Source organism: Staurois parvus, unplaced genomic scaffold (genome assembly GCF_062004578.1).
Source record: "Staurois parvus isolate SC_StPar_1 unplaced genomic scaffold, SC_StPar_1.0 ptg000980l, whole genome shotgun sequence".
Classification (NCBI taxonomy): Eukaryota; Metazoa; Chordata; class Amphibia; order Anura; family Ranidae; genus Staurois; species Staurois parvus.
The window spans coordinates 60,509-73,324 of record NW_028318776.1 but is presented as its reverse complement, the minus strand read 5'-3'; the positions used below and the strand labels follow the sequence as shown (position 1 = coordinate 73,324).

At 41.9% G+C, this 12,816-nt stretch overlaps 1 protein-coding gene across 3 annotated transcripts in view; it reads left to right on the top strand.

Annotated features, from left to right (window-relative positions):
- The window catches only part of LOC149441469 (phospholipid-transporting ATPase IA-like), a 213,811-nt gene that overhangs the window by 152,569 nt on the left and 48,426 nt on the right, over positions 1-12,816 (top strand). For all 3 annotated transcript variants that reach the window (XM_089657287.1, XM_089657285.1, XM_089657284.1), the window contains exons 6-7: positions 932-977; positions 7,248-7,288. In XM_089657287.1, coding sequence (XP_089513413.1) covers positions 932-977; positions 7,248-7,288 — 87 coding nt within the window. The remainder of the gene's footprint in view (positions 1-931; positions 978-7,247; positions 7,289-12,816) is intronic.

Below are 12,816 nucleotides of genomic sequence, written 5' to 3'. Positions count from 1 at the left end.
AAAACTCTCTTTTCTCTGAATAAAGTTCCTGTTTCCTGTTTGCAGAGACGCAGCACAAACACATGTGGACTGTGCACTGTCTGTTCTGTAGGGATAAATTCAGATACTCTTACAATATGAATGGCTATGTTTACTTTCAAACCCTTTCATACTTTATGGGTGTGAAGTAAACTGAGCCACTCATCTTAGTGAGCCCTGAAGGAGAGGATGGGGGAGTGGTCTGGATCAGAGATGACTGGGCAGAAGTGGCCAGGATCAGATCAGTGTCGGAGAGAGGTGGCCTCTTTTCTTCTGGGCAAGCAAAGTTCTGATCAGTCGGAACAGCTGATGCCTGAGCAAAGGGGAGCACAGAGTGGGTTGTTCAGCACTGCAGAATGATGAATGTGCTCGGCTTCTGCTGGCTCACAAAACAGGATAAAAGCTAAAGAAGTTGCCAATCAGCGCTGCAGGACAGACAATGTTTTGGGGAAGAGCAGAGAGAGGGGGGGGGGGGGGCATTGAGGGGAACACAGGATGGGAAATTAACTAAAGTGCAAAAGTGTAAACTTGTGGTTATGATCATCATCCATTGGGCTGCCTAATTACATTCACAACGTTGTGCATGGTAGCCGCCATGTTTAGATACTGTATGGATGTGATTGGCAGCTACTTGGGATCTTTGGGAGACAACCCTATAGAAGTGTATATGCATTGATTGTGCAGGTGTGGCCAGTGATAATATTTTGCTTGCATGCTGTGCTAGGTAGGTAAGTGTACATCTAGGGCAGGGTGGGTAGTTTGTGGGTCATAAGGGCAGGAAGGAGAGGTGCACTTTGTTATTCCTGTAAACCATAGTCTGTTAATAGTTCATTACTTCAGTAATAAATCAAATGCCAGAAAACTGACCTCGCAATATCTAATGGAAGAAATGTTTCTTTTTATTTCCTTACAGAAACGACACAAAGCTGACAATTATGTGAACAAGAAAAAAACTCAAGGTAGGTCTACAAGTTGTGATTTCCTAGTTGTGTGGTTATTTCTAGCACTGTGGAACCTTCGGGTCTGCCGGCATCTTTTTATGGAGCCAGTTTGATGATGTGATCCTGTTGAGCTCGCCTGAAGAGGTTTCATTTTCAAGGAAGGAATCTGCTGGCATTCAGCAGTAGTCATGATGTTCAGAGAAGCCGTATACTCTGAACGGTGCTTAAAACACATTAATCTGGCACTGCCCTTTACCTGATATACAAACACATGAGATTTTTCCTGCTTGGGGAAAAGTTAAAATATTCTGCCACTAATTATACAGTACACTGATCAGCCATTACATTATGACATAACAGTGATTATCTCATTACAGTGGCACCTGAAAATGGGTGGTATATATTAACCAGCATTTGAACATGTTGTCCCTGTAGTTGATATGTTGAAAGCAGAAAAATGGACAAGTGTGAAGATTTGATTGGATAAGAGCAAAATTGTAATGGCTAGATGACTGGGTCAGAGCAACTCCAAACTGCGGTTTTGTGGGATATTCCCGGTTTTTAGTGGTCAGGACTGACCAAAAGTGGTCCGTAGAAGGAAAACTGGCAAACCCATGACAGGGTCATGGGCTCATTTGGGGAGCGAAGGCTGGACTGTGCAGTCTGAATTAGGATTTAGCCTCTATTAGGGCTGTGACGCTCTACAGTCTTCCTGGTCTGGTCTTCATTGAAACCTTGAAGGGTACATTCACAATGGAGGTCTAATAGAATGATCTGTGAGTATTTGTCATATACATATGCCAGTACCCACATGTTTGCACAATGTTTAGATCTTAGGCCTTCATGTTTATTTGAAGCTTGCTCTTAGAGCTCTTAGTAACCAGCCCAAAAAAAACAAAAAAAAACAAATTCTATTGCAAAATAATGTCATAATGAGCTAGTATGCATTCCATACTAGCACATTAAAAAATACTTACCTTAGAACGAAGCCCTGCAGCAGCGTGCTGACAAGGTTTCCATCTTCACCCAGTCTTCCTACCGGGTTTGCAGGCTCTGGCTGCTTTATTGGCTGAGCCTCAATGACATCACTCCCATGCATTAGCATGGGACTCTCTGCCATGGCACAGAGCTCTGAAGAAACGGCATGGGTATGTCGTTCCTTCAGAACATATACGCTGGTTTCGTCATCGGCCGCAGGGACACTGAATATCTCCTAATCGGTGCATGTTTAGGAGATATTCCTTGTGCCTACAGGTAACCTTTACTATAAGCTTACCTGTAGGTACTAGTGCCCAGTGGGAGTTTTCTTGCACTTCAAGTTACATATATATTTCTAATGCCCAGAAGTGCTATGCAACGTATGAGGCATTTATCAACTGAGAATATCATAATTTGTGTTTTTACAGTTTCTCTAACAGCCCCTGCTGGGTAGCAGGGTAATGTCTGTGAGCAATGTGTACAGAAACCCCTGTGAGATAAAACAGTAAAATCATCAGCACCTCCAGAGATGGATTGGCCAAAGAAGTCTCTAGGCAAGGTAGCAGCTAACCCCCCCCTCTCGATCCATTCGATTGACAAGAATTGCAATAGGCACAAAAAAAGATTTCTGTGACGGACCGCCTGGCACCCAAGAACTATACTACACTAGCTTAGGCGCAAACAGGAACCTCCTTTTTGAACAGAAATAGGGTTTTTTTTTTTTTTTTTTTTTTTTACATTTCAGAATTAGGGGCAGTCCCCACATGAACAATAAAAACAAATATTACACATTGGAAAAACATTTCACATGATTAGGTAACGAGGTAAAGTTGACACAAGATTATTCCCATTATATAGCAACCTCTAGGAAGATTAGCCAACAGTCAAAAACAATAGGTACAGTCAGGTCCATAAATATTGGGACATCGACACTTTTCTAACATTTTTGGCTCTATACACCACCACAATGGATTTGAAATGAAACAAACAAGATGTGCTTTAACTGCAGACTGTCACCTTTAATTTGAGGGTATTTACATCCAAATCAGGTGAACGGTGTAGGAATTATAACAGTTTGCATATGTGCTTCCCACTTGTTAAGGGACCAAAAGTAATGGGACAATTGGCTTCTCAGCTGTTCCATGGCCAGGTGTGTGTTATTCCCTCATTATCCCAATTACAAGCAGCAGATAAAAGGTCCAGAGTTCATTTCAAGTGTGCTATTTGCATTTGGAATCTGTTGCTGTCAACTCTCAAGATGAGATCCAAAGAGCTGTCACTATCAGTGAAGCAAGCCATCATTAGGCTGAAAAAACAAAACAAACCCATCAGAGAGAGAGAGCAAAAACATTAGGCATGGCCAAAACAACTGTTTGGAACATTCTTAAAAAGAAGGAACGCACCGGTGAGCTCAGCAACACCAAAAGACCCGGAAGACCACAGAAAACAACTGTGGTGGATGATCGAAGAATTCTTTCCCTGGTGAAGAAAACACCCTTCACAACAGTTGGCCAGAGCAAGAACACTCTCCAGGAGGTAGGTGTATGTGTGTCAAAGTCAACAATCAAGAGAACGCTTCATCAGAGTGAATACAGAAGGTTCACCACAAGATGTAAACCATTGGTGAGCCTCAAAAACAGGAAGGCCAGATTAGAGTTTGCCAAACGACATCTAAAAAAGCCTTCACAGTTCTGGAACAACATCCTATGGACAGATGAGACCAAGATCAACTTGTACCAGAGTGATGGGAAGAGAAGAGTATGGAGAAGGAAAGGAACTGCTCATGATCCTAAGCATACCACCTCATCAGTGAAGCATGGTGGTGGTAGTGTCATGGCGTGGGCATGTATGGCTGCCAATGGAACTGGTTCTCTTGTATTTATTGATGATGTGACTGCTGACAAAAGCAGCAGGATGAGTTCTGAAGTGTTTTGGGCAATATTATCTGCTCATATTCAGCCAAATGCTTCAGAACTTATTGGACGCCGCTTCATAGTGCAGATAGACAATGACCCAAAGCATAAGAAAAATTAATAATAGCGCCTATGGTCAAAATTATATAACTTACTAATAGTGTACCAGCTGCAAAAAATCACCATATATAAAGTGTACCAATAAATAAATAATTTGCGCTAGTAAATGTGTATAAATATATAAATGTATATAAAGAAATCGTCAAATCATAAGTCCAGAAAAAAATATATATATGCCAATACCACAAAAAAAATATAAAAAAACTTTTAAGTGCAAAAAACTTTTGTGCAAAAAAAGTGTCTAAATATGAAAAAATTTCACCAAAAAACCTTGATAATATAATGGCAGATCATCCATAAATATATCTTCAGGAACGGAAACTCTGCAACACACCGATCCTCATCGATCGAAATAACAGGATGAAAAACTTTTTATAGTTAATCGAAAATCCACTTCTCCAATAGTTAAAGGACCACCTTCAAACGTATCCATGGGGGGAAATGCCAAGCACTCGAGAGAAACAGAAAGACTTCATGGTGCAATATTATAAAAACCAATTCCTTTATTAGGTACTCATTGCACTTACTCAAGAGGTGTCCCAGCCGACACCAGCATCAACAGCATAACAGCAATCACATAAACGAGCCTGGCTACTCAGCACATGCGCAGTAGCTGGCAGCCAAAAACGTAATAACGTCGCATCAATCAAGCTCCGCGGAACTCCAGAACTCCCTCCAGAACTCCCAGCAGATTGTGTCTCTCAATTCCAGCGCATCCCAGGCAGAACCAGGCTCTCTGCACTGGGCTAATGTTTCTTGCATTCACCACTGGAACTCTGCTTTCATGGCCAATGGCTCCTGGGACACTTCTTTGATATCACTCAACACTGTTCTGGTGGTGGTTTGGAACTTTTCTGTAGGGAGGAAGCAGATCCCACTGCTGCCACCAAATGTGATGGACCATCTGGCACCCCGCCTGGGTGCATCCGCCAGTGAGCTGCTCCCTCGTCACTGGAACACAGGAAGAAGGTATTATAGCTGGAAATTGAACTAGACAACACTAGCTTAGGTGCAACTGGAACTCTTTATTGAACAGAAATACAGGTTTTTATACACTTCAGAAGTAGGGGCAGTCCCAACATGAACAATAAAAACAAATATTACACATTGGGATAAACATCTCCCAATGATTAGGTAATGAGGTAAAGTTGACACAAGACTAATCCCATCATGTAGGAACCTCCCAGGAGAATTAGCCAACAGACAAACAATAGGTTACTCAATTAACAGTGGGAGAAAGACACAACAGTAAACACACAACACCTTAAACAGATTGCACAGGTTGTTTTGAGCTGATTATATTAACTTCTGCTCTGAGTCTAGGAGGAGGTTGAAGCAGTCAATGTTGGTTTGAGCACAGAGGTACAACTGCTCCAAAAGGCCCCCCAGGCACACACCTCCCAAAGAAGAGCCCCCTCAAACGCCAGGACCCATACAAGGCAAGAGGCTAGCCTGCAGTCCTTTCCAAAAGATCCTGTGCCTGTTGGGCCTGTCACAAGTTTAGATTACAAATGCATTTTCCCTTGAAAATTGTCCGGTAGGTGTACAGCGTTGACCAATTGGATTCTCCCTCTGACTTACTGCAGAATAATAAAGGTTGTAGATGGGCCCTCTGGACATCCACCAAGACTCATGTATTGGTTGACCAGTGGATAATCTGGTTCTGTTAGTATCTCATTCACAGAAACGTTATGGTTACAGACCTTGTAGTGGGTGTCACTGATTGTATGGCGCCTGTGTTCCCTAATATCTCCCCCATACTAGTTCTGTATTAACACTGTACAGTGAGACAGCATGGCAGGAGCCAATGCTTGAGCTGAAATCCAACCCAGTAAGGCTTGGTTCAAACTAGTGCTATCCGTTTTGAATGTAATTTGAGGTGCAATTCTGCATTGCAATGTTGATGTGATGAAAATGCGATTCTGATGCAACTTAAGGATTGTGCATTTTAGACTTGATTTTATGGCGTGCACTATTACTACACATGCATTTTATTATACATTTCTATTGAAGTCTATGGGCCACAAAATTGCTCTGCATCGCACTAAAGTAGCACAGAACCCTTTCCCAAACTTGCATCGCAGTTGCAGTGCATTGATGTGAACCGCACCATTGAAAACAATGTTATTTTCATTGTCATGCGATTCTGTGAGAAATAAATCATACTACTGCAAACCAGGCTTAAAAGGTGAAAGAACATTTCCATTAAATGTAATTTTCCAACCTCATTGCATGTGTGTGTTTTTGTTTTGTTTTTTGTTTTGTTGACTATGGGCTCTTGCTCTGACCGCTTGCTCTGTCCAGCAAAAAAAACACACAAAAAGAAGAAAGCAATGGTTGCAGTTAAAACATAACTGGGTCGTTTTGTTTTATGGTCTGACAGCAGTGCTTCGGACATTATTGTCCTTTTATCTTTTATAGTACAGCTTAGAGTAGATGAAGAGTATTTTATCAAGATTGTTGAGTTTCAACTATGATATTGGGAATGACCACACATGATATCGGGCATGACTACTTTTCCATCAGCTATGCCTGAGAAGTAGACAATCTCATGATCAGAAAGCTTTTGAATATTAAGAAAATGTTTAATCCCTTCCAATCCCTTCACTGGCTTCCACTAACCCAAGGTATATAAATCAAAATACTAATCACAGTTTACAAAGCCATCCACAACACTGCCCCTAGCTACATCGCCAACCTAATCTGCAGATATTGCCCAAATCGTCCACTCCGCTCCTCCCAAGATATCTTCCTCTCTAGCTCCCTCATCACCTCCTCCCATGCTTGCCTCCAGGACCTCTCCCATCCTCTGGAACTCCCTACCACAGTATGTCTGGTCAGCCCCCACCCTGTCTGCATTTAGGCTATCTTGGAAAGCTCACTTATTCAGGGAAGCCTACTCTACCCCACCTCCACCTAAGAATTGTACTTGAATCACCTCCATCAGGTTATCACCTGCTGCTATCCTCTTTTGTATCACCTCCCCCTTCCTTTAGATTGTAAGCTCCACGAGCAGGGCCCTCATATTCCTTCTGTACTGAAATGTACTGTAATTGTACTGTCCCTCTTATATTGTAAAGCGCTGTGCAAACTGCTGGCGCTATATAAATCCTGTATAATAATAATCAGTGAGAGTCTTCTAGTATGTATGGTTCTTGGACAAATCTACCTGGGAGGTGGTTTTAGATGAACCTTTTATGTAATTTGGCTGGTGTTTTGTGCAGATGTTGGTGGACTGTGTAATAGATCTGATTCAAAGTTTTCTTTCCTCCTCCAGTTCTAAGAAATGGTGCCTGGGAGATTGTGCACTGGGAAAAGGTATGTTTCTGCTTGCATGTTTCTCAAAATGTTTACCTATTTGCTTGCCAGCAATTTAATGATTTGAACCCTGATGAACAGAACTGTCAATGATAAAAAAATAAATAAAACAAAATAATGAACTTTTTATATTGGCAACCAGGCAGATTCAAAGTTGCCTTCTGCTTCTCTTTTTTTTTTTTTTCTCTTCTGTGCAGGTTTCAAATGGTTTGAGAAATGAGATTGTTCTTTGTGTTACATTGCTAAGTGAAGCCATTCGCATCTCATAATATAAAAACCTCAAACTTACTGTGCCCCTGGAACTGGAGCACTTGCTCACAACTTTTTCACGTCTAGCTTGTGAGCTATAACCGAGAACTTTTCTTTCATAAAATGTTAACTTTAAAATTTGTTTTTTTGGCACTGTCCCACTGTGGCCATAATTATAGTATGTAGACTTAAAGAACTCCAGGATAAGCAAAAACATCACCCATCACTACATCATCCTGCACAAAACACTAAACAATTAATACAATTTTGAAAATCCTTACAATTTAGGAGAAAAGTCTAATTGAATTTTCATGACCTCATCTCTGTACGTCAAACAGCATCTGCTCTGCCAATGAGGAGGTGTAACAGCAGGGACTAGATCACATCCACTGGCAACAAAAGTGAGTACACTCCTAAGTAAAAATGTCCAAATTGGGCCCAAAGTGTCAATATTTAGTGTGGTCACTATTATTTTCCAGCACTGCCTAAACCTCTTGGACATGGAGTTCACCAGATCTTGACAGGTTGCCATTGGAGTCCTCTTCCACTCCTGATGACAACATCACGGAGCTGGTGGATGTTAGAGACCTTGCGCTCCTCCATCTTCCGTTTGAGGAGGTTTAGGTCTGAAGACATCCTTGGCCAGTCCTTCACTTTACCCTCAGCTTCTTTAGCAAGGCAGTGGTCATCTTGGAGGTGTGTTTGGGGTCATTATCATGTTGGAATACTGCCCTGTGGCCCAGTCTCTGAAGGGAGGGGATCATGCTCTGCTTCAGTATGTCACAGTACATGTTGGCATTCATGGTTCCCTCAATGAACTTTAGCTCCCCAGTGCTGGCAGCACTAATGCAGCCCCAGACCATGACACTCTCACCACCATGCTTGACTGTAGGCAAGACACACTTGTCTTTGTACTCCTCACCTGGTTGCCGCCACACACACTTGACACCATCTGAGCCAAATAAGTTTATCTTGGTCTCATCAGACCACAGGACATGGTTCCAGTAATCCATGTCCTTAATCTGCTTGTCGTCAGCAAATGTTTTGCAGGCTTTCTTGTGCATCATCTTTAGAAGAGGCTTCCTTCTGGGATGACAGCCATGCATCAATTTGATGCAGTGTGCGGCATATGGTCCGAGCACTGACAGGCTGCCCCCCCACCACCACCCCTTCAACCTCTGCAGCAATGCTGGCAGCACTCATACGTCTATTTCCCAAAGACAACCTGGATATGATGCTGAGCACGTGCACTCAACACCTCTGGTCTACCATGACGAGGCCTGTCCTGTGAAACCGCTGTATGGTCTTGGCCACCGTGCTGCAGCTCAGTTTCAGGGTCTTGGCAATCTTCTTATAGCCTAAGCCATCTTTATGTAGAGCAACAATTCTTTTTTTGAGATCCTCAGAGAGTTCTTTGCCATGAGGTGCCATGTTGAATTTCTGGTGACCAGTATGAGAGAGTGAGAGAAAGAACACCAAATTTAACACACTTGCTCCCAATTCACACCTGAGACCTTTTCACTTAGGGGTGTACTCATTTTTGTTGTCCGCGGTTTAGACATTAATGGCTGTGTGTTGTTATTTTGAGGGGACAGCAAATTTACACTTATACAAGCTGTACACTCACTATACATTGTATCAAAGTGTCATTTCTACAGTCTTGTCAAATGAAAAGGTATAAAAAAAATCTACAAAAATCTGAGGGGTGTACTAACTTCTGTGAGATACTGTATGTGTGTGTGTGTGTGTGTGTGTGTGTGTATATATATATATATATATATATATCTTTTTTTTTTTTTTTTAAACTATTGATTGACATAGGTTGCTATTCTTAATTTTGGGCACTGCACATTTTATTTATATTTTGATAATTTGCGCTTAACGGAAGTTGATCGCTTGCCACATCTGTCGAAGGGGCAATATAGAGAGTTTTCCTCAATCAACAGCTGCTGACGATCAACTGCAGCTGCTGATCATTGTATTCTGACAGTGGCACCTGTTGCTGTCAGAATGCAGTGTCTTGGCGGGGGATTTCTTCACCTTGTTTTTGTAGATGGAGGAGCCTGTTAGTATATATTTGTTCAACCAGCAGGCTAAATGAAAACAAATTAACAGTATATGACCAATTTAAGACTAGGGCAAGCTCTGAATAGCATAATTTTATCAGAGTGAATGGAATTTTTTTTTTTCCAGAGCAGCTTTAGGCAATATCTTGCCTAAACATCAATGCCTTGTGCATGGCAGGAGCTCCAACTGGATGAGCTTGAATATGCACTAACATGTCATGGTGAATAAAACAGCAAAGATTATGCTGCTGTTAGGTTTTTTTTTTGTACTGCATCTGTCCATTTTTAAAAGATTTTGAAGCCTTTTATTTAGTGCATTGGTTTTGGGGGTACACCATGGTCTTGTCAAACTAGATACGTAGACAATTTTTGCTCTACAATTAAAAGACCTAAAGAATTGCACATTAAAGTGTTACTAAACCCACATCCATAAAATCAATCTGTATAAGCAGTAAAGCATTCTTCTTGTGCTCACTGTGGAACCTGTCCATTTCCATCTGACTGCCATTCCTTTCGATCCAATGGACGGAAGAGGAATGGATCCCCATCCGTCTCTTTTTGGCGGATTGGATCAGATTGGATGTTGGCGGGTATAAACGGACAGATGTACATTTACACATGCCGCTCCATAGAGGAGAATAGATGAAAGGGGCCTTATACACAACGATTTGTCATTAGGAGTACCTTCTTAAATTGCCAGGACTAATCTGTGTACCACATGAGCACATAGCCAGTCTGTGAAAGCCAGAATTATTGTTGGTTGGTAGGGGATCAAATACTTATTTCACTCACTGCACTGCAACTCAATTTTTTTTCTGGATTTTTGGTTGATTTTCTGTCTCTATCATTTATAATACACCTATGATAAAAAAAATGATAGACCCTTCATTTCTTTGTAAGTAGGAAAACAATTGAGTAGGAAAACTTACAAAATCTGCAAGGGATCAAAACATTTTTTTCCCCACTCTATAGTGAATGCAGGGTCCTGGGTTTAGTAACACTTTAAAGTCAATGTAAACCCAAAGACTGCAGTTTGCATTCATGCTTTGGCTTAACGCAGAGTTCCAGTCAGTTTTGTGTTTATTAAAAGTCAGCAGCTACAAAAACTGTAGCTGCTGACTTTTAATAAACACACACACTTACCTGTCCCAGGGTCCAGCGATGTACACCGTCCCTTCTTTCCTTCTTCTCTCCTCGGCGCCAGCATCACAATTGTGGGCACCAGGCTGGGACAGCTTGCAACTTCACAGCTGGGTGCCCAATGCACATGCGTGAGTCGCACTGCAGTCTTCTGGGACCTGTGAAGGTTCCCGGGAGACTGCAGGAAGAAGGAGGGGTCCGAACTTCTGGCTCACTTCGCCACAGCGAACTGAACCAAAAGTGGGAGCAGGTACCTGTCAAAACCAAAACCCCACCCAAAAGGTGGCAAATATGGCAGTGGAGGGGGGGAGGAGGCAAGCAAGCGGAGCTTCCACTCTTGAGTGGAATTCCTCTTTAAAGTGTGCTTAAATTATAATGCTGCTTTTGGGGATAGGTTCTTTCTTCCTCATATACAGTATGTTGCGCTGTCTGTGGACGTGGCCCTGGGCAGCTTTGTGCTGCCTATTCAGAGGCTTTCTGCTGTTGGCAGGGGGAGCTGAAAAGCTGGAAGAAGGCATGGGGCAACATAAGATCGCAATAGCCATATATAATATAATATGGTAATAGCTGCAAAAAACTGCACACTATTTCTGTGGATCTTGGTAAACCTTTAGCCCTCCTCCACACTGTGTGGTGCACTGAGATGCATTATGGCACAGATGTTAACAAGTGTTGTGGAAAGGCAGCCTTTCCAATTTAAATGGGCTGTCAGGACACAAAAATGAAAACAAAAAAAAAAGTCAGAACTGAGCTGTTTGTTTCCTCAACATGCTGAACCCCAACGATGCAATGTTACAGCCCCAGGACAAGGTGATAGCCCTACCATGTGGCTAGGTTTGTAACCTTATAACAAGAATGCCTAAGAACAAGAACTGGAAGGGTGAACAGTTATTTGTTAAAAGAGAAGTTTGTTTTTTTTTGGGGGGGGGGGGGGGTGAAGAACCCTACATACTCAACTGGGTGGATGCAGCAACAGTCCCCCACCAACTCTAAGATCAAGAACTGAGTGATCAAAGACAGCTGATTACTCAGTTCACAGTCTTCAGTGAGCAAAGAGAGGTGACCTGTCAGTCACTGGCTCTATGCTCTGCTTACTGCACTCCTGTAATCTAAAGGAGAAGTATGACCAAAAGAGCTTTAGCCCTACTTCTGCTTTAAACCATTACCAATATAAAAACAAAAAACCTGGTACAACAACATTTACAAGGCAAAAGAAGGCATTTATACAACTTTAATATTTGGGTTTATATACAATTTACATGAAGAGCACTGTTCTGTGCTTTCAGTAAAAGTCCTAATGCACTCTGAGCAGCTCAAAAATGTTTTTTGAGATACAGGAGTTTTCAGAATAAAGGAGGTAAAAAGCTGAATTTTTGCATGCACGTTCCTGTAAATGGTATTAATGCATTCTATTGGCCATCAGAATGCATTAACGCATGCTATTGCACATTTGTACGCATTTTTCATGCACAAAAGCTCCTCTCCTGAACATACAAGTGATTTTTTTTCCTTTTCTGCCTCTAAATTCGCTAGCCACTAAACTCCACTCCACTAAAAAAAAACTCCCATAGTGTGCATGGACACATAGGCCAACATGGAGGGGAGTTAACAGGCAGAGACAAATAAAAGCTCAAAATGGCTGTAGAAGCATCTTCTTTGAGCTGCAGTGTGCACAAGGCCTAATCTGCCTCCCTATTTTGTGACTAGGCCCTTTCGTGTAAAGCACATCTTGTTTAGAGTGAGATCCTATAAAATACAGGGCAAGACCTTGGATCCTTCTCTGGAAGCAGTTGTAAGATTGACTGTAGACATGAGCGAAATGCTGTGGGCTGTCATCACTCAGCGCCAGTCTTGAACACCTACTCAAGACTTCCTGGATTTACTGTCAGGTTTATAAGAGTCAAATTTTGGTAGGGAAAAAAAAAGTAAGCTCTTTCAAAGCAGCTCTTTTTGTAATCATTGCCAGTGTCTGGTATTTTTTCTAGGAATTGCTTTGAACGCCTGTAATGGATTGCTATGGATCAGCATGAGTATCAAACTGGGTGATTGTATCAGATAACAAACAAACAATGC